This window comes from Dasypus novemcinctus, chromosome 11, assembly GCF_030445035.2.
Source record: "Dasypus novemcinctus isolate mDasNov1 chromosome 11, mDasNov1.1.hap2, whole genome shotgun sequence".
Taxonomy (NCBI): Eukaryota; Metazoa; Chordata; class Mammalia; order Cingulata; family Dasypodidae; genus Dasypus; species Dasypus novemcinctus.
The window spans coordinates 95791901-95814545 of record NC_080683.1 but is presented as its reverse complement, the minus strand read 5'-3'; the positions used below and the strand labels follow the sequence as shown (position 1 = coordinate 95814545).

At 36.8% G+C, this 22645-nt stretch overlaps 1 protein-coding gene and 1 pseudogene across 6 annotated transcripts in view; one reads left to right on the top strand and one right to left on the bottom strand.

The window, feature by feature from the left end:
* The window catches only part of CEP85L (centrosomal protein 85 like), a 219340-nt gene that overhangs the window by 152563 nt on the left and 44132 nt on the right, over window positions 1-22645 (top strand). For all 6 annotated transcript variants that reach the window (XM_058307330.2, XM_058307329.2, XM_058307332.2 and 3 more), the window contains 2 exons: window positions 11117-11234; window positions 21982-22158. In XM_058307330.2, coding sequence (XP_058163313.1) covers window positions 11117-11234; window positions 21982-22158 — 295 coding nt within the window. The remainder of the gene's footprint in view (window positions 1-11116; window positions 11235-21981; window positions 22159-22645) is intronic.
* Window positions 18477-19553, bottom strand: LOC131280435 (glycoprotein-N-acetylgalactosamine 3-beta-galactosyltransferase 1 pseudogene; annotated as a pseudogene).

Here is a 22645-nt window from a genome sequence, read left to right as displayed (position 1 = left end):
AGTCTATGCTTTTTGCCCCCTTCACACTTTTAAGGTGATATATTTGTCAGCTTTTATTTAAAAATTAGTTATTACATGTATTTTTAAAATATAAATGACTGTTTTAGAAAATGGAACCTTAAAGACACATTAGAGAAATAAGAATAGCTTTCTTATACATTTAACACATTTTTGTAGCCATGAATAAAAATGCTACTTAATAACGGTTAAGGTGAACTATTAGTAACAAACCAGGACACCAAGCTGGCCATTAACTTTAAAATACTGTAAAACTTCTGTGTTTTGCTTTACAGTTCTTTTGTCCATGAAGCCGAGCTTTCCCTTAATTACATTTTTTTCCTCAAATAATTTACACCATGGAAATGGTAGGAATGTAAAATGGTATAGCCTCTGTGGAAAATGTTTGACAGTTCCTCAAAAAGTTACATGTAAAATTACTCTGTTACCTAGTAACACCACCTCTAGTTAAATAAGAGATTGAAAACATATGTTTTAAAAATGTGTATCTGAGTGTTCATAGCAGCATTTTTTATTTCTCTCTCTATTTTCTTTTTAAATGTTACATTAAAAAAACATCGGGTCCCCATATACCCCCCATCCCCCTCACCCCACTCTTCCCACATCAACAACCTCTTTCATCGTTGTGGGGCATTGACTGAATTTGGTGAATACATTTTGGAGCACTGCTGCACCATATGGATAATGGTTTACATTTTAGTTTACATTCTCCCCCAGTTCACCCAGTGGGCCATGGCAGGACATACAATGTCCAACATCTGTCCCTGCAGTACCACCCAGGACAACTCCAAGTCCTGAAAATGCCTCCACATCATATCTGTTTTTCCCTTTCCCTACCCTCAGCAGCTACCATGGCCACTTTCTCCACATCAATGCTACAATTTCTTCCATTACTAATCACAGTAGTTCCATAGTAGAATACCAGTAAGTCCACTCTAATCCATACTCTATTCCTCCATCCTGTGGACCCTGGGATGGTGATGTCCACTTGACCTATATATTGAGAGGGGCCTTAGATTCCCCATGAATGATGGATGCAATTCTCCTGCTTGAAGTTGTAGCCAAAACGTGGAAACAACCCAGATGATCATCACCTGATGAATCGGTGAAGAAAATTTGGTATATACATATAATCAAATATTATTTAGCAAATAAAAGAATAAAGTGCTGATAAATGCTAAATGTTATGGAGAACTTAAGAATAAATCTATTGAGTTCAATAAATTTTTTTGAAAAAAAATTTAAGACATTGAAAGTTATAAAAATGGATGCAACTAAATGAAAAGATATTAAGTTGTGGAGTAGAAGACACAAGAGTATAAAGATCATTTTTCCCCAAGTTTATTTATAAATTCACTGAAACTCAATCAAAATCCCAACAGTATTCCTTGTTACATTTCTTAAGTTTGTCCTAAAATTTATATTGAGGGGCTATAAATAGCCAAGGCAATTTTGAGGAAATGAAAGCCATATAGCACTTGCTTTACAAAAATGTAAGAATATACTATACAGCCACTTATGTCAGATAAATGTGGTAGAATAGGTCTTCATACAATTGAAAATCATATGACAAAGGTGTTAGTTCAATTTCATAACCAGGAAATAGATCATTCATTCACACAATGCATATTGTTGAATAACGACTATATTCCAGGCCCTTCTTAGATGCTGGGGACACAGTGGTGGGCAAAACAAAGTTCTTGCCCTCATGGACCTTATATTTTATGTGGGGGAGGGATGGAAAATAAATAAGTGAAATCATCGTTTGTTAAATGGTGGAAGGTGCTGTTGAAAAATAAAGGGAGTTCGGGTTCTTTTTTATTTAGAGTGGTTAGAGCAGAAATGACTTTTGACCTGAAGGAAATAAGAGAACTTGTCATGCACATATCTAGGAGAAAAGTATTTCAGACTGAGAAGAGCCAGAGTATAGGTTCTGAAGTAGAAGTAAGCTTGTGGAGTGTTCTGGAACAGCTTAGAGGCCAATATAACTAGAATGGACTGAATGAGGTAGAGTCATAGAAACTGAGGTCAAAGAAGTAGCAGGAGGCCAGAAAAGTGTAGAATCTTGCAAGTAATTATTTGACCATTTACCCAGAAATGGGGAGTCATTCTAGGCAGACCAATGATACTGTCTTTTTAAAAAAATGCATTTTTATTTATTTTTAAAAGATACATACATCACACAGTATGTTACATTGAAGAATATAGTAGGAGGTTCCCATATGCCTCCCTCCCCACATACCCCGCTTTTCCCACATCAACAACTTCTTTCATTAATATGGTACATTCATTGCATTTAATGAGTACATTTTGGAGCACTGCTACACAGCATGGATTTTAGTTTACATTGTAGTTTACACTCTCTCCCAGTCCATTCAGTGAGTTATGGCAGGATATATAATGTCTTGCATTTGCCCCTGCAATATTATTCAGGACAACTACAAGTCCAGAAAATTCCCCCATATCACACCTCCTTTTCCCTCTTCCTGCCTTCAACAACTCCCATGGCCACTGTCTCTACACCAATGATATAATTTCTTCCATTGATAGAGTCGCAATAGTTCTATAGTAGAGTACCAGTAAGTCCACTCTTAAACCATATTTTATTCCTCCATCCTGAGGACCTTAGGGTGGCAGTGCCCACTCCACCTCTCAGTTGAGAGGGGGATTCAGTCCCACACGGCTGGTGGATGGGACTCTTGTGCCTGCAGCTGTACATTCTCTCAGTTCCTTGGTGTGGTGGTTGTCCATTCTCTCCTCCCTGTCAGCTCATCTGGGTAAGTCCAACAAACTGGAGAGTAGGTGCTGCAACATCTCTGAGGCTCAGGGCCCAGCTAGCATATGGACAGCCCAGAGAGTCAAGTCTCCTGGGCATACACCAACCCCAGCACCAACCACAGGTTCATTAAAAGGGACAGAAGAGGCAAGTGTAGAGAAGTCACATCTGAATCCAATTCGATTACACTCAGGAGCACAAATTCCAAAGTAGGGCCCTCTGGCAAGGCACCGAACTCTGGAGTCATCTGCCATGACTGCAGGACCTGAGTGTCCCTGTAGTCCTCAGAAGTACCACTACCTAGGGTTGTATCTACTTTGGCTATGTCTAAAATCCTGCTAAGCACAACCCCCTGATGATCTCCTGACTAATTTTGAAGTCTCTTAGCCATATAACTCATTTGTCTACCATTTTCCCCCTTTTATTCAAGGTGTTTTTGCAGTTGCATTACCAGCTGGTGCTTGGTAGTAATCCCTCAGTGCCAGGGAGGCTCATCCCTGGGAGTCATGTCCTATACTGGGGGGAATGTAATGCGTTTCTATGCTGAGTTTGGCCACATTTGAGCAACATGGAGGCTCTCAGAAGGTAACTCTTAGGCACCCTGCAACACCAGGCCAAGTTGAAATTTCAAGTACAACAGACACATAAGCATAGTCGTCAGTATCAAGGGCCCATAATTGGACTATCCTTGTTCACTGGTCCTTGCCCTTGCACTTGGGGGATTGTTTCTGTTCCATTGGAGAATGCAGAAGAGCTCCACAGGATGTGAACCCAGCACTCCCTCAGTTGTCGTGTGACTCTCTGCCCACTGTATTACTATCCAATGAACATCCAAACATATCTCTATATACCCTATATGCATGCTCAAGCCAACTCCCTCCCATGCATCCTCCATCAATGATGTCTTAAATTTTAAAAGAATGTCTCTGTAGTTACTGTATAGAGAAGAAACTATATGGGCAAAGGTAGAAGCAGGGAGACTCCTTAATCCATTTTTAAGCCAAGTGAGAAATGACGGTGGCATAGTGGTAGTGATGGAGATGATAACAAATGGTTAGATTTAGGATTTGTTTTGAAAGTAGAAACAATAAGATTTGTTAATGTTAAGTATGGGAGACTGAAGGCTGAGCAGCTGGAAGAATGAAGTTGTCAGTTACTGAGATGGAGAAACCTGCAGGAGGAGCAGATTTTGTGTTGGGCTCTCAGTGATTTAATTGTGGACAAAAAAGATCTCAAATAGGCAGTTGCACTTTTGAATCTGGGGTTTAGAGGAGAGTATACTAGCACACATACATATGATTGACAAATTTTTCCCAGATATGGCTTGCTTTTTCTCCTTCCCTTAACAGTGTTTTTCACACAGCAAACGTTTTCAATTTTGTTGCAGTCCGATTTATCAGATCTATTCCACTGATCTATTTATTTATCTTGACAGTTTATCAGACAATACGACACTGTCTGATTACTGTGGCTTTGTAGTAAGTCTGACGTTAAGTAGTACAAGTTCTCCAACTTTTTTTTTTTTTTAATAAAAGTTGTTTATGCTGTCCTAGGTCCCTTTCATTGCTGTTTCACTTTTTTTTTTAAAGATTTATTTTATTGTATTTATTTCTGCCTTCCCCCTTTATTGTTTGCACTCACTGTCTGCTTTCTGTCTCTATTTGTTGTGTGCTCTCTCTGTTGCTCGTCTTCATTTTAGGAAGCACTGGGAACCTAACCCAGGGAGGAATGTGCCCAATCATTTGAACCACATCTGCTCCCTGCTTCTTGTATCTCTCTTTGTGTCTCCTTGTTGCATCATCTTGTTGTGTCATCTAGTTGTGTCAGCTCACCATGCCAGCCCCTTGTGTCAGCTCACTGTCTTGCTTGTCTTCTTTAGGAGGCACTGGGAACTGAACCTGGGACCTCCCATGTTGTAGGCAGGCACCCAACTGCTAGGGCCACATCTGCTTCCCCCTGTATCACTTTTAAAATCAGCTTGTCAGTTTCTACAAACATGGAAAAACACCACTGATTTAGGTTTGTGATTTCTCTCAGAATTGTTTTGTAGCTTTCAATATGCAGGTTTTGCACATCTTTTGTTATATTTATCTCTACATACTTTGTTTTTTGATGGTATTGTAAATAGTATTTCAATTTCTGGTTGTTCATTTCAAATACATAAAAACAATATTGATTTTTGTATATTGATCCTGTATCTTGCAACCTTGCTCACCTTTTAGTTTTAGTAGCATTTTATAGATTCCATATGATTTGCTACATAGATCATTATGATATCTGTAAATAAAGGCATTTTTACTTTCTTTTCAACATAGTGCCTCTTTATTTCGTTTTCTTGCTTTACTGAACTGTATTGTACTTCTAGTACAATTCTGAGTAAAAGTGATGACAGCAATCTTTTCTTGTTCCTGATTTTTTTAAAGGGGGAAAGCATTCAGTCTTTCACCATTAAATATGATGTTAGCTGTAATTTTTAAAATTAGATGTCCTTTTTAAGTCATGAAAGTTCCCTCTTTTTCCTAGTTAGCTGATAACTTTTTAAGGTCAAACCTACCTTGCACTGCTGGGATAGGTCCCACTTTGCCATGAACTATTTTCCTTTATATATATTTTTGGATTTTATTTACTAAATTCTTTTAAAGAATTTTTATATCTACATTCATGGGAGATATTCGTCTGTAGTTTTCTCTTGTTTATCTGGTTTTGTTAATAGATAATGCTGGCCCTAAAGAATGAGGATAAGTTTTTGGGAAGGTTATGTGTAGAGTTGGTATTATTTCTTTCCTAAAGTTCAATAGAATTCTCCAGTGAAGCCATCCGGGCCAGGTTTTTAGCGACAAATCCAATTTATTTAATAGATATAGAGCTATTTAATTCAACTTTCTTTTTAATTCAACTTTAATAGTTTGCATCTTTCAAGGAATCAGTTGTCCATTTCATTTTAGTTGTCAAATTTATTACTATAAAATTGCTTGTATTATTTCCCCTTGTTTTTATTTTCTGAAGTCTGTAATGTTACCTACCTCATTCCTGATAATGGTAATTTGTGCCTTCTTTTTTTCCTGATCAGTCTGACCAGAGGTTTATCTATTTTGTCTGTCTTCTCAAGAGACAGCTCTTTGTTTCATTGATTTTACTCTTATTTTTCTGTTTTCTTATATCATTTCTTCTCTAATATTTAATTCCTCTTGTTCTACTTACTTTGGGTTTCATTTTTTTTCCTTCAAGTTTCTGAGAGAACTTTCTTCTTTTTGAATGAATGTAGATTCCTAGGTTCTCTTTTAATAGCATCCCACAAATTTTGATTCATTGGGCTTTTGTATTCATTCAGTTCAAAATACTGTGTAATTTCCCTTTTGACCCTCAGGTTATTATGAATTTGCCTATCTGACCCTCAGGTTATTATGAATTATATAGTTTCCAAACGGGGATTTTCTGGAGATCTCTATTACTTATTTTAATTCCATCATGATCAGGGAATATATTCTGTATGACCTGAATCCTTTTAAGTTTAGTAAGACATGTTTTATGGCCCAGAATATTGTCTATTTTAATTAATGTTCCATGTATACTTGAAAAGAATGTGTATTTTGCTATTCTTGTGTGGAGTGTTCTAAAAATATCGATTAGGGAAAACTGGTTTAGAGTGATGTTTACATCTTTATTTCCTTACTGATTTCTGTCTACTTGTTCTGTCCATTATTGAGAGCAACATGTTGGAATTTGACTATAATTATGAATGTAACCATTTCTCTTTGCTATTGTTCTATGAATTTTCACTTTGTTAATTTTGAAGCTGTGTTATAGGGTACTTAAACATTAAGGATTGTTAAGTTTTCTTGACCCTTTCATTATTATGAAATTACCTTCTTTGGCTCTGGTAATGGTCTTTGCTTAAAATATGCTTTGATTAATATTAACAGAGCCACTCCAGCTTTCTTGGATTATTTTTATCATGGTATATATTTTTCCTTTCTTACTTTTTAATCTATTAGTGTCATTATGTTTGGAGTAGCTTTTTTGTAGGTAGCTTATGGTTGGGTTTTACTCTCAGTCTTGTCTTGACAATGTCTTCCTTTTAATTTGGGGTATTTTGACCATTTACATTTGTGAATATTGTTGGGTTTCAATCTACTATTTTGATATTTTCTATTCCATTTGTTTTGTTTTTTTTTAGATTTTAATTAATTAATTTCTCTCCCCTCCCTCCCCCCCCAGTTGTCTGTTCTCTGTGTCTATTTGCTGTGTCTTCTTTATCCGCTTCTGTTGTTGTCGGCACGGGAATCTGTGTTTCTTTTTGTTGTGTCATCTTGTTGTGTCAGCTCTCTCTGTGTGCGGCGCCATTCCTGGGCAGGATGCACTTTGTTTCGCGCTGGGTGGCTCTCCTTATGGGGCGCATTCCTTGCACATGAGGCTCCCCTACGTGGGGACACCCCTGCGTGGCAGGGCACTCCTTGTGCGCATCAGCACTGCACATGGGCCAGCGCCACACAGGTCAAGGAGGCCTGGGGTTTGAACCGCGGACCTCCCATGTGGTAGACAGACGCCCTAACCACTGGGCCAAGTCTGCCGCCTCCATTTGTTCTTTGTTTCCCTTTGCCTTAGAATAGTTTAGTTTTTTTTATAATTCCATTTTATTTCTTTTGTTGGTTTATTAGCTGTCTTTGTTGAGTATTGTAATGGTTGCTTTAAGGTTTATTGTATATATCTTTGAATTATCACAGTCTACCTTTAAGTGCTACTTTACTACTTCATATATAATATAAGACTCTCTTAACAATAAATATACTTCCTTTTTTCCTGTTCCAGCCTTAAAGCTGTTCTATTATACATTTTATTTCTACAAAGGTCATAAACCCCCCAGTACATTCTTTTTGCTTTATACAGTCTTTTGTCTTTTAAAGAGATTTAAATAATAAGAAAAGCCATCTTATGTATTTGCCCATGTACATAGTATCTCTGGTGCTCTTTTTGTAATGATCCAGGTTGTCATCTTTCTTCTTGAAGATGTTGCTTTATCATTGCCTATAGTTGAGGTCTGCTGGCGATGAATTCTTTCAGCTTTTAAATATCCAAAGAAGTCTTTATTTCACCTTTGTATTTGATTATTTTCCTTGGATAAAATATTCTAGGTTGATAGTTTAAAAACTTTTTCTTGAGTAAAGAATTCTGGGTTAATGTTTTTGTTTTGTTTTAGTTTATGAAAATTTTAATACTTTAAAGGTATCACTCTACTGTCTTCTTGTTTGTTTTATTTCCAGGGAGTAATCTGCTGTCCTCCTTATCTTGGTCTGTCTGGATGAGTTTATCTTTTTTCTCTCATTACTTTTAAGGCTTTCCCTTTAAGCACTGCTTTTAAGCCATTTTATTATGTGTCTTGATTAAGTTTTCTTCATCTTTCTTGTGCGTTGGGTTTGCTGGGCTTCTTGGATCTGTGGTTGTATAGTTTTCAACAACTTTGGGAAAATTTTGGCCTGTTTTCTACAAATATATTTTCTATCACTCTTTCTCTCTCTTTTTCCCCTTTCAGGGATTCCAACTACACCTATATTTGACTTCTTGACGTTGTCCACCAGCTCATTGATGCTCTGGGTTTTTGTCTGTTTTTCTCTGTGTGTTGCTTTTTTTGGTAAATTACTGTTGCTTTGCCTTCAACTTCATCTTTTCTTCTGCAATATCTAACCTGCCTTTAATCCCATTCAGTATATTTTTTATGTTTTCCATCTGCCTACTTCTGTTCACTCTTTCCTCCAGCTTCTTGAACATATGGAACACAGTTAAAATAACTTTCAATGCCCTTGTCTAATAGTTTTACCACCTGTGTCAGTTCTGGCTCAGTTTTAAGTTGATTGATTTTTCTCCTTGAAATGGATTATATTTTTCTGCTTCTTTGCATGCCTAGTAATTTTTGATTAGATGCCAGGCTATGGATTTTAACTTGTTTTGAGTGTTACATATTCCTAAACTCTTTCTGGAAAATGGTTAAGTTACTTGAAAACAATTTGAAAATTTTTTGTTCTTCCTTTTAAGTTTTGTTAGATGGCACCAGGGCTGTTGTTTATTATAGTTATTTTTTTCTGCATTACTGAGGCAAGACCCATAGGGTTTCTCAACTTTAGTGCTGTTGACATTTGGGATTATACAATTCTTTGTTTGGGGTGGGGGGCGTCTGTCATATTCGTTACAGATTTTTAGTATCATCCCTAGTCCCTACCCACTAGATGCCAATGGCATCCTGCCCCAATTAGGGCAATCAAACATGTTTCTACATTTTGCCAGATGTCCCTGAGTATAAGGGTAGGGTTAAAATCACCCTCAGTTTAGGTCGACTGCTAACCTATGCCCTGACAATCGTGAGGCTTTCTACTCTGGCAGTTGAGAACAGGCACTATTCCTGGCATTGTGTGAGCCTCAAACACTGTTCCCTCTAATCTTTTTGGTTGGTCCCCGTGCCTTAAGTAGTTTCCTCATATGCACGCAATAATTAGTACCCAACTGAATAATCAAGAATGACTCTGCAGATCTCCTGAGTAGACAGTATGTCTCTCTTCTCTTCATTACTCTGCCCTGTGAATTCTAGATGCCTTACTTACTCAGGGAGGCTGCCTTTGCAGTGCTAGGGCCTGAGAACGTTCTCTCAGCAGTAAGCTGGGGTGATCACTTTAGGACTCATTTGAGAGAAATTTTCTATCTCTTTTTTTTTTTTTTTTTTAAGTTTTATTTTTTTATTTATTTAATTCCCCTCCCCTCCCCCGGTTGTCTGTTTTCTGTGTCTTTTTGCTGCGTCTTGTTTTCTTTGTCCGCTTCTGTTGTCGTCAGCGGCTCGGGAAGTGTGGGCGGCGCCATTCCTCGGCAGGCTGCTCCCTCCTTCGCGCTGGGCGGCTCTCCTTATGGGTGCACTCCTTGCGCGTGGGGCTCCCCTACGCGGGGGACACCCCTCTGTGGCATGGCACTCCTTGCGCGCATCAGCACTGCGCATGGGCCAGCTCCACACGGGTCAAGGAGGCCCGGGGCTTGAACCGCGGACTTCCCATGTGGTAGACGGACGCCCTAACCACTGGGCCAAAGTCCGTTTCCCTATCTCTTAAAGATCACTGTTTTTCATCATTTGATTTTCAATATCTTAAGAGCCTTTGTTTCCTATATTTTGTTCAGTTTTTCATTTGTTCCAGATGGGAGCACCAAACTATTACCTGTTACTCTCTCTTAGTTAGAGGAAGTTTTCTTTTCTTTTTAAGCTTTAACTCATTTGAAAAGTGTTATCTTGACTAGTCTCTCCTAATGAGCCTATTTCTTGTTTCATGCTTTCTGAATGGATTTTCTTCAAGCATAGCATAATTTTTAAAAAATAAAAATGACTCTGAGTAGAACACTTTAATGTAGTATGCAACATCAAGCCTAGCTTGTTCTAGAAGTTACTTTGAAAATAATTTCAGAAAGCATCTAGCTATGTTTTTTAAGCCCTTCTGTCCTTATTGTTCTTCAAAGATTTTCTCTCTTGCATAACCTTATTACAAGACTTGTTACTAAATTTTTGAAGATTAGAGATGATATATATAGAAAGCTTTTAGCCTGATGCCTGGCACATAACACTTTCCAAATATATGAAAATAACGATCACAGAAGTTAAATAACTTGCTTAAAGTAAGCTATGAGCTGCTGAAGCAGAATTTTAAATTCAGTGTGTCTGATTCCTGACATGCAGCAGGCTGTATTGCTAAATGAAATTGTCCGAGCTATCCAAAGATGGCAAGCTGTCACTGAATTGAGTGAGTTCTCCCTCACTGGTAATGTTTGTGTACAGACTATGCAATTTGGGATGTTGTAGCAAAGATACAGGCATGCAGTGGTAATTGAACTAGATGATCTGTATAAAATTCCTTTCCCTCCTCTCAATGAGATTCTTAAAACCTTCAATTAGCATTAAGGGTTGAACAGAGTTTGGATGAATGAAAGTAATAATTTAAGGTAAGGGCATCCCAGGCTGAAGATAAAACGTTTATTTTAAGTTAGGTAACAAGAAGAAAGAAAGCAAGACATAACTTTGTTAGAATCTAAGAAAAGCATTCTACAATAGACTATATTCTATAAAAGGCTAGAGGTACTGTACAGTATAAGTAAAATCTTATTGTATTCTGTGTATGTTAAAGTACTGTGGTTTTAAAATACTGTTATTAAAATTGCGAATACTTTTAACTCTTATATCAGATTATTAAAGTACTAAACGTTCTGATTGTCACTAGCATTGCAACAAATTTAAGTAGAGATTATATTTTGGAAAAGTATATTCTATATAATGTCACCTCCATTTATTTTTTGCAGGCAGAAGCAACAAATTACCCACCTACACGAGAGGATAAGGGATAATGAATTACGGGCACAACATGCCATGTTAGGACATTATGTAAATTGTGAGGATTCTTATGTGGCTAGTTTGCAGGTAAGAGAAAATTTCGCAGTTGTTTTCTTAGTAAAGTATGTGTTAATAATATGTTTATCTTGTGAGATTAGAAAAAAAATAAACTTTTGAATCGATAATGCATTCATATGGTTCATATTTGTGTGTGTAGTGAAAAGGGTCTTCTATCTTTCCAGTTCACACCACCTCCCCAACATATAAGAACTGCTGTTACTAGCTTCTAATGTATTCTTCCAGTTTATGCATATCACAAACAAATGTAAATGTGTTATATTCCCCTAGCTTTCACAGAGTATCAGAATATATACATTATCCTGTACTTTTTATATTACATAAAATTATATAAAATAAAACAATTATTTCTTATCATTACATAGCATCCCTTTCATTTGCTTTTACAGTTGCATGGTATTCCAATGTATGGGGGATAGCATAATTTATTTAACCTGTCCTATACATTTCAGAGTTTGGGTAGTTTCTAGGTTTGGGCTATTCTGAGTAATGCTGTGAAGAATAACTTTTCATAAACATTGTTTTGCCCATGTGCAAGTATTTTTGTCCATTTAATTTCCAGAAGTGAAATTTTTAGGTGTTGTATGAGTTTGTAATTGTTACTGATATTGACAAATTGCCATCCAGGAGAGTGTATCGTGTTCCAATCTTTACTATCTACCAGAAGTGTTTAAAACTTCCTCCCCAGTCACACTAACAATGTTTTATCAAATTTTGCCATTTTTGCCCTTTTCATAGGTTTACAAAAAGAGGGGGAAAAGTTATATGCACTTTGTTTTAAGATGTATTCCACTGAAGAGTAATGTGGCACTTTTTATATATTTCAAAGCTATTTATATTTCTTTTTCTGTGAATTGTCTTTTCATAGCTGTTACTTATATTTTTGTTAGGTTTTAGGTTTTTGCTTATCGATTTTAGGAACTCTTTATATATAAAATGGATTAACTTTTTATCTGTGATTGATTTACAAGTATATTTTCCCAATTTGTCATACTGTTTTCTTTCCATGTACACCATTCTATTTTTTTCCTACCACCAAGTCTGTCTGATTCTAATGAGTATTTTATAAATGAATCCCACCTTTACAAACACATCCATTCAACAAAACAGTTATGAAACATCCACTGTGCCAAATGCTAGGACCACAAAATTGAAGAGCAGTCCTTGTCTCCAAGGATCTCAAAACCTGTAAAAGGAGATCATAAAGGAAAACATGTTTATCCCTTCCTTCAGAAAGTATTTGTATTCACTATGAGTAAGAAAATGTTAAGGCCCAAGGAATGTCAGTGTGAATGAGATTGGTTTTACCTTCAAGGAATAGAAAGTCTCATGGGAACAGACATGGGCTCTGTGAGGCCTCCTAACAAAATTCTTATGATTTGGAAGGACTAGTTTCCCTAATTAGTACAATTAGTCCTCTTCTTTTTAAAAAGTTTTCCTTATATTTTTCTATATGAACTTTACATTTGGCTTCATTATTTCCAAAAGAAAAAAAAATACTATTGCCATTTTTATTGGGATCAAAAGTGAAGATTGATAAATTTATTATGGTATGTAATTCTGTGGATGGAGGTATTTTCTTGTCCTCTTCATTAAGATCTTTATTACCAGAATTAAAATCATTTTAAGTGGAATTTTACCCCTCCATTATATCTCTAAATGTGTTTTGTTTATACGTGTTAAAGATATTGATATCTATATATTAAAAATCAGGAAATATTGAGAGATCAAATAACTAACAAACTTCTGTGATCAGAGGTATTAGACATAGAGATTCCAGTTTGTTTTTCATTTTAGTTACTAATACATCAAAAGATCTCATTATGATTTGGTATCAATCTGTGAGTTTCTATCACATGATAGCAAGACTCTGGTACTGAGATTAATAGTGTACAGTTTTTTAAAATGTATTATTTATATGCTATATTAGTAGTATAATTTGTTTTGGTAACTATTTTTAGTAGAACCATTCCATTCTCCTTGTAACATCATTCTGCATAATGGTTTTACTTGAATTATATAGTTATTATTATACCACCAAAAGCATGTAAAACTGTGAAACTGAAAACTGAAGAAACACTTTTTTTGACACAGCACAGGCCAGTAGAGGGCTCTCAAAGTCAGTCTGCAAGGACAGGTAAAAAATATCTGCAAAGATATGGAAAAGGGACTGCTAAAAATATTAGAATGACTTAAAATCATGTTGGAAATTAAAATATGGTTGAAAAATTTTGTTTTAAATATAAGGGCAGTTCATAAATGCAGTGCAATGAAAATTCTAAGTACAAAATGGATTTGATAAACATGAAAGATGAACTTTTATATTTAGTTAAATAGCTGATAAGATGATAAGAATTAGAACAAACAATAAATAAGATAGAATTTTTCTTTAGCAAAGTAATTTTTACCTAGGATCTATGAACAACTTTTTTATACACAGTATTTTGTATATGCATGTTTCTGACCCATAGCTTGCATTCATCCATATTTTATAGTATATTAAACAAAGAAAATTATATTTTGAAAATTCTTTATTCTAGATCAAATAAAAATAGTTTCTTATGAATTAATAGACAAAAAACTTTATTCTTAAAGTAACTTTCATTTACCTGTTAAGAACTGACCACCCTTACAATTAAAATGACCTGAGAAGTGAACTTCTCTAGATCTCATAGGTAGAAAATAAGTACTAGGTCTTTATCCTAAAATACAAAACTTCTTAAATTGTTTTGGTAGTAGAACCAGTGGAACCAAAGTGTGGTTTGTACTTTTAATGCCTTATTCCAAAATTCCTATCTGGTTAACAGGCCTTTATGGAAAAACAGTATGTGATAGACCCCTTTTCCTTTTGCTAACTGAAAAAGAAAGGATTCTCTTCCATGTACTGATGAACTTGGCAAAACCAAGTAAATAATATTTAATCTTATTTAAGCTTCATTCTTATTTAAGCTTCATTGATGCAGCATTCCTTTTTTTTCCTTTCCATATTATTGGTTTCTCTCCATTTATATAATTTTATCTATTTCTTTTTTCCTTCAGCTATTTTTTCTACCACCAAGTCCCTTTGACTCTGAGTATTTTATAAATGAGTCCTACCTCTACAAACGTGCCCATTCAAGAAAAACGATTATTAAACATTTGTTGTACCGAATGCTCGGGGCCACAAAAGTGAAGAAGAGTTCCTGCCTTTATAGATTCAAAAACCACAGAGGGAGACATACAGGAAACATGTTTATCCATTTATTGAAAAATTATTTGTATTCATTATGGGTAAGGCACTGTTTAGGCCCAGGGAACATAAATGGGACTGAAATTAGTTTTGCCCTTAAGGAGTGTACCATCTCATGGGGAACACAGACAAACAACAAACAAATGCATTATGTTAGAAGTGCAGTGCTAGCACCTCCTAAGAACATTTAAACTAGTCTTCATAGGTCAGACAGTCAGGCTTCCTACAGGAAGGGATGTTTAATCTGAGAAGCTGATAAACCAGAAGAATTGAGCCAGGTGAAGGGAGTGGTGGATTGTGCGCGAGGCATAGTGTACACAATACATGAAGCGGCCCAAAGGAAAGAGGAAATAATGCATTTGGAAAACTACAGATTATTCTGTATGGATGAAAAATAAAATGAGAGAAGGGGTAGTAGAAAGAGAAGTGGTTTAGGAGGGGAGCAAGGGCCAGGTGCCCTTTACTGAGAAGTAAAGGGTCCATCTGTCCAAGTTGCTTATGATAGTCCCTGTTTATGCCTGTTGTAGTAGTGTAATTATTTACTCTGCAGAGTATCCGTATCCTAGTTTGGTTGATAAATTATATGGTTATCCTACTAATAAGTTTTTAAATTGTTTGAAAGACAAAGGGGAGTACACTCTGGCAGGTGATGAAATAGAAGTAGTTTTGTTCTGCTGGTATAAAGTAAGGTTGCCTATGCTTGCAGAATAGCAAGGAGTGCTCATTTATAAAATTCTACTGCATTGCGGTAAGTGGGGTTAAAAAGATTAAACTGCTTAAAATGTTGGGGTGTACTTTACCATGACAAGTCCAAAGAGTTGTTTTGTTTTGTTTTAGATTTTTTATTTTTAACTTCTCTCCCCTTCCCCGCCCCCAGTTGTGTGCTCTCTGTGTCCATTCGCTGTGTGTTCTTCTGTGTCTGCTTGTACACTTGTCTGCTTGTCAGTGGCACCTGGAATCTGTGTCGCATTTTTGTTGCATCATCTTGCTGCATCAGCTCTACATGTGTGCAGCGCCATTCCTGGGTAGGCTGTACTTTTTTTGTGCTGGGCGGCTCCTTATGGGGCACACTCCTTGCACATGGGGCTCCCCTATGCGGGGGACTTCCCTGCATGGGCCAGCACTCCTTGCATGCATCAGCACTGCGCATGGGCCAGCTCACCACATGGGTGAGGAGGCCCCAGGTTTGAACCCTGGACCTCACATGTGGCAGGCGTACGCCCTATCCTTTGGGCCAAATCGGCTTCCCCCAAAGAGTTTTTGAGAGTTGTGAGAAAAGAGGCTGAAGAGGTAGGGAGATCCTGAAAAGTGTTGTGAGCCCTGTAAAGAAACCTGTTATCTTTAGGGTTGGAGAAAGTAACCAGTAAAAGATACTAAGAATGGGAGCAGTGTGATTTAAGATTAAATTTTTAAAGGTTAGGCCGGTGGCATAATAGAGACTGGATTAAAGATAGATGATATTGGAGACAGTGAAATCAGTCAGGACATTATTTCAATAGTCCAAAAATTAAATGAGTACCTGAATTAAAGCAGTGATGGTCAAGGTGAGAGGAAGAGCATTTTTTAAATGTCTGTGTGACAAGTATGGTAAATGAGCTAGAATTAGCGACTTATTTAATGTGGTGAGTGAGGGAGAGTGATCTCTTTGTTTCAGATGGGGACACTACTTGATTTATAGTGTCACTGACCAAAATAGAGACTACTACATCAGGAAGAGATTTGGAGGAGAAAAATGAGTTAAGCTTATGCATTCTAAATTTGGGACTGAGATGAAGACTGAGGCTGAATTCATAGGAACAGGTTGAGCCAGAGATTAGAGATTTAGGAGCTCTGTCTATGTGGGTGGCTGTGGAAGCCTGGGGCATGATGAGGTCTTCCAGGCAGTGTGTGCAGTGGGGAGAAAATGGGGGGAGTCTAAAGGCAGAAAAGAGTTTATTTGAGAAGGTAGGAGAAGAGCACAACTCGTGAAGGAGCATTGGCAGGGGGGTATGGAGAGGGAATTCATAAAAATGAGGGGAAGAGGGACTCTTTAGAGAGAGGGAGTGGTTGTATGCCATGCAGAGAAAGTAATTAAAGGTCAAAAAGATTCTATTTAGTGTGTAGGAATTAAACCACTCTTCCTTCAGACTTTTCTCTGATTAATTTCATCTATAGCTTCAACTATAGTTTATAATGCTACATGACAAAGTTCTCTTGCGTAGTTTTGTTTATACACAGTTGTTAAGAGGATGATGTCAGTATAGTTTTCCCCCACCCATGACTCCCTCATCTGTTTGTTTGCTTGTTGTTGATTTTTTTGCTTGTTGTCTGCTCATTGTTTGACTTCTTTTGGAGGCACTGGGAACTGAATCCAGGACCTCCCATGTGGGAGGCAGATACTCAGCTGCTTAAGCCACATCTGCTCCCAATCAGTGTAGTTTTTTTTTAAACAATTTTTAAAATCCACCCCCTTGCAGCTTTTTGCGTGCTGTCTGTTCTCTGTGTCCATTCGCTGTGCATTCTTCTGTGTCTGTACTTTATTTATTTCCCCTCCCCCCTTGCACCTTGCTTGCTGTCTGCTCTCTGTGTCTGTCACTGTGCTCTTCTGCATTTTTTGCTTGTCTCCCTTTTTGTTGCATCACCTTGCTAAGTTGGCTCTCCACGGCACTTGCGTGGTGTTTGCGGGCCAGGTGGTTCACCACAGCATGCGGGCGAGCCTGTCTTCACAAGGAGGCCCCAGGTCAGGAACCCAGGGCCTCCCATATGGTAGATGGGAGCCCAACTGATTGAGCCTCAACCTCTTCCCTTTGTCAGTATAGTTTTGAAGTCTCATGGGTTCATACACGATTTTTTTTTAAATTGTCAAGGGGAATTAGAATAGTGGAAGTAAATTATAATCCTTAGCAAACAAGGAAAAAGAAGATTTCAGCTTACCCTATAGCATTGGCAGCAGAAGCCCTTTTTACTACATTTTTTTAAAAAAAGAGCCTTCACTTTGAGTGTACTTCCTTGAGAGAGGTACTCCCTGCTTTAGTGACTCAGTTCAAGGCAGGTCATGCTACTTCCTGCCCACCTGAATGGCAGTTCCCTGTAGTGCAGAGTTTTTCCTTCTATCATGTCAACACCTACCAGACCTGATCTAATTCAAGTCAAACCAGCATTTTGACTCTGTGTGTGTAGTTAATACCAACTGTGGTTGCCTACCCAGAGGATCCAAATATCTCCTAGTTACTACTTTCATTTGTTGCCCTGGTTACAAAGCTACACGGATTTTAAGTGGACTGTCCCTCATTCTGTTTTTCCTATGAGTCCTATTATTTTTAGTATATGGTTTTCCAGATGTTTTCCAGGGATGTCTATATTGCATTATAGTTGAAACACCTGTATTAACTTTTTTTTTTTTTTAATTTCAAAGTATGGTTTTATTAATGGACTTTAGGACAAGTGCCATTCATATGCCACCTTTTCCTGGAAGAAATATTCCCAATTATAAATAATCACAGGATAAATTTCATTAGACAAACACAGTGTGTGTGGGGGTGGGAGGTTTGTTTCATTTATTTCATATTGTAAATACAATCTCACAAATTTTGAGTTTACAAACAATGAGTGACAATATTTTCTTCTCAGATTTTCTTTATGGCAGATCTTTGTAACGTTGTGCATATGACTAAGTTGCAGTATAGTTTTAGCAAGTTTAATTGTTTTAGTTTCTCAGAGACAATAACATATGGTCAGGAACAAGCAACAGAATTTCTTTTCTAGTCCCTCTACCTGGCCACCATATAAAGAAAAACACAGTATAAATATATACTGCCACTCCCCATAGTATATATACATATACTGTAGCAAAAACATTTGAACAGACTTCACAGCTCACTTACAGCTTTATTTTACAGTCTTTCACATGCAAGATTTCTGATGTAGAAGGTTCGTTTGGAAAGAATTCCTCACTGGGATTCCAGTGTTCTAGATGAGTAATGGAGAAGTCCTTATTGAGTGCAATGTCAGATATTTTACTTCTGTTCATTCCTGGTTTTCTTTCAAGGGTTTTTAATTACTTTTGTGTCATCATTTTTTTGTCTTTTTCACTTATTTCCTTTAATATGTTCTCAGGTAAGGCAAGTCTGTATCTGTATAAATAACCGTATTGGTGAAGATGATAAATGAAGTATTCTAATTCATACGTAGTTAAAGGGTCAACTCAATGAAATGAAATTGCAAAATCAGAACAGCATCTGGGACCCTCTACAGGAGGATAATAATTCCACTACCAAAGGTTTTAGGTAGATAACTTTTGATTAAGTGGTGTTTAGGTAGAAAGGGATAAAAAGTCTCCTTTCCAGTGATATCTCTGGAATCTCCTGCTTCTATATTTATAATTTCCATTTATCTCTCTAGTGTTAAGTCTTCATTGGAAGACTGTACATTTGTCTGTTTTAATGCACCAACAAATCTCTTCAATGCTTCCTTGCTCCACAGGTATCTTGTACCTCTAGTCATGTAGCCATGCTTTACATGAGGCTTAAATCTTTTTCCTAAGTAAATGGGTTTTTCAGAATCATATTTCAAAAGAAGCCTTCTCAAATTGTCGAATATGGCATATGTATCTTCATCTGCTTTCATAAACCAATCAGCATCTTCTAAATAATGGTCATAAACACACCGAAAAGCTTTGTTTTCTAGTATAGTTGGTCTCTACCTTCTTTGGTTTTTAATCCCGCAGTAGGGTAGTCTTTATTTCTTCTGAACTCATAAACAAAACTTTATTACAACCTTGGGCCCATATAGCTTTGATATGTTTGGCCTTTTTCCTCTAGATTTTGAGATTCTGCCATAACTCAGCAAAGAGTTTTAACCTTCTGATAAAGTTTTCCAGCTATGTCTGTGTCCTCATCTTTTGTAGGTTGGTACCTGCTTTGAAGTTCGTAAGTCCTTCTAGATGACTCTGCCCATTATTATCTGAATGTCTAGCATGAGGATTATTATGAGGAATATTAGGCTTGGTGTCAATTTCTTTTTCCAACAAAATACTAAATAGCTGAGAACATTTTTAAAAAAAATCCAATTGCTGATCCACAGAGGAAGATTAAAAAATTCAGCCAAGATTTCGATGCCATTGCCCGAAAGTGTATTACTGATGGCAGTGGTGGCTCCCTCTCCAACCTCCAGGGGGGTGGAGAGAGGAATGACATGGGGCCCTCCTTTTGGTGGCCTCAAAAGTGACTCAGCGATGCTAGCCAGGGCCACCTGCTGCCACCTAAATCATTCTGGGGCAGCGACAGCGACTGAGGTGGGCCCAGAGCACCTGTCCATTCCCTCCGCACCTTTCCACAGAGCGTCCAGGCTTGTGGCCAGCCTATGGGGCAGCCACCACCCAGGGGTCTTCTAGTGCCAACCCATATTAACTTTTACAGTTTTCTAGTCTACCTATTTTCCTGAGTTCCAGATCCATCTCTCTAACTGCCTCATGTTCATTCTATTTGTAGGTTCAGCTACCATTTCAGTACCTATAGGCTCTAATTGTCATTAAATACATATGCTTAACTCTTTTCTATATGACTTCCTTACCTCTACTCAGTCTGTTACTCAGATTCAAAATCTCAGGCCTTGGTTATTTTTAACATTTCTTGTCCTTTCACATCTTAAAAAAATTTCCCTTCAATTCTGCTTGCAGTGTTTCCTTATTTTGTTCTTGATGTTCTAGTTCAGTTGCTCAATTCTTATCAGCCAGACTGTTAGTTTCTTAGTGTGTCCATATCCATTCTCAGTATGCTCTAGCTCATCCTGTCTGCTGCTTCCAGTTTTGTTGTTACTTTTGTTCTAGAATTCTCTTGCCTTTTTTTTTTTATTTCCTTCCTCTCTTACCTTCCCACCCTCTTTCATCAAAACTTGTTGAGAATCTAGGTACTGGGCTAAATGCCAGAGAATATAGAGATTTACAAAATAGAATTCACAGTTGTCCTAAATCGTATTACTTGCTCATTCTAAAACCACTACTATCTCCCTAGTTCATACAAACTCAGGTTGAACCTTGAAATTCTATAATATAATCCCAAACCAGGGTTTCAAATTTTCCCTTACCCCTTTACTATACTTTAGATAGAGATGGATACTCCCATCTCTCTGTATATAGTCCATCTTTCACCTTTACTTCATGTTCTTTCTATATGCTTTTCTTCATCCCTATCTGCCAGAATCCTCCTTATTGTTCAAAATCTGTCTGAAAACCACCTTTCCAGTAAAGCCTTTTTCCTCAGTCTCCAATGACATCTTCATTTATCTTGCTTCTATAATCTACCCCACCCCCAATCAGCAGTTTGTATTTAAGAGGACCTTTCTTCAGCAACTATATTGTCATATATTATAATTATCTAAGGGTTTCTTATGCTGTTGATTAGAATTTACATTGATAAGGGCAGCCTGAGTCTGTTATCTCTGAAATACCCTGCATGTGGTAAATGCTATTTATGTAATTATTTAATTGCATTGCCATCTTTTGAGATAGTATAATTTCTTCAAGGCCTAGTTCAAATTCACTTCATTCACTTCTGTAGAGCTTTTCCAGAGGTACTACACATACAACTGTCTTAGCGCTCAATTTTCATTATGTATTTTCTTGTCTGATGTTTCCATTAGACTGGCGGGACCTTGTTTTAGTAAATATAGAGCCCCAGGAACCTAGCACAGTACTTAAAATATGTGCTCATCCAAATACTTGTTGAATAAATGTAAAAATATTCTATTTCCCTGCTTTCACAATACTTTTTTTTTGTATCTTTAGCATTTATCACATTCCAATTATTTTGAGGAAATATTTGTATTTACTGCTCTCCCCTTCCAGGTTGTAATCATAAAATAAAGGGGGAAAGGGAGAGAAGATCTAGTCTGCCTTTCCTACAATGCCCATAGGAAGCAGTAATACATTAATAGAGAACTCAGTTAGTACTATTGTGTTGTTATTACTTTGTGTGTAAGTTATTACTGTGTGTAAGTTATTACTTTGTAGCAGGCACTTTCTAAGCAGATAGGATATAAGAGCAACTAAGACTTGAAGAAATATCAGACTTCATTTTCCAGTTGGGGGAATACTCCCTCAATGCTTATTGAATTCAATATTCACTGAAAATTATCAGTTACGGGAAACTTTTCTTTAGTTTTGTTATTTTTCGTAAGGCTTTGAATTCTATATATTGAATTTATATAATGTACTACTTGCATATGCCTTTTCACCAAAAATAGCTGCCATTTATTAAGCTTTTGCTATGTGCTAGGAACCTTATATAGTTTATCTCTATTCTTCAAAACAAAGTAGAAGACTCTATTATTTCTGTTTCATAGATGAGAAATACTTGGACATGGTAAGTAATTTGATTTAATCATGATCATGTGACTAGTAAGCATAACTAGTAAGAACTGGCGTTTTAAACCAAAGCTTTTGTCTATTGATGAAACCTGTACTCTTTGAACTATACCTCACTTCCTGCTTATTTGTTCAAGACAAGTCAATGTTTAAAGTCCTATCTGCTTGTTTTTCCCTCCAAATAGCCACAGTATGAGAACACTTCACTCCAGACTCCATTTTCAGATCAATCACTATCCCATTCCCAGCAAGAACTTGAGCAAAAGCTTGCATCTGCTGAGAAAGAGGTTTTACAGCTCAATGAGTTTCTCAAACAAAGAATAAGCCAATCTAGTGAAGAGAAGAAGAAACTGGAAGAAAAGGTAGGGTATTTTTAATAAAGTTGCATGACGTGAACAACATTCCTTCAACAAATAATTTTTTGTCTGTCATCTACTCTGTGCCAGGTGCTATACCAGGTTAGTTTAACTTTTAGAGTAGTTAGTATTGTTTAACTTTTAGAAACCCTGTGCTATTAACAAAAATCCAAAGATATTCTTGAGGGATAAAAATACTCCTGTATATTATATCTTTGTAACTAATAATGAAACATTTTTAAAGTCAGTTGCCTACTCTGAGACTAGTACTACATCCTTTTCCTTTTTGGGCCTCTAATTCTCTGTTTCTTTGTCACATTGGACATGAAAGGTTAGTAAATAAAATAAAGCTGGACTTTTTTTCTTGACTGTGACTTCAAGTTTAAGCTGAAACCCTGATTGAGAATAACTAGCTAAAAGCCAAATACATACACACACCTTTACTTTTTTTTTTTTTTGACACTTTAACCTTTATTGGAGTGTTTTCACATAT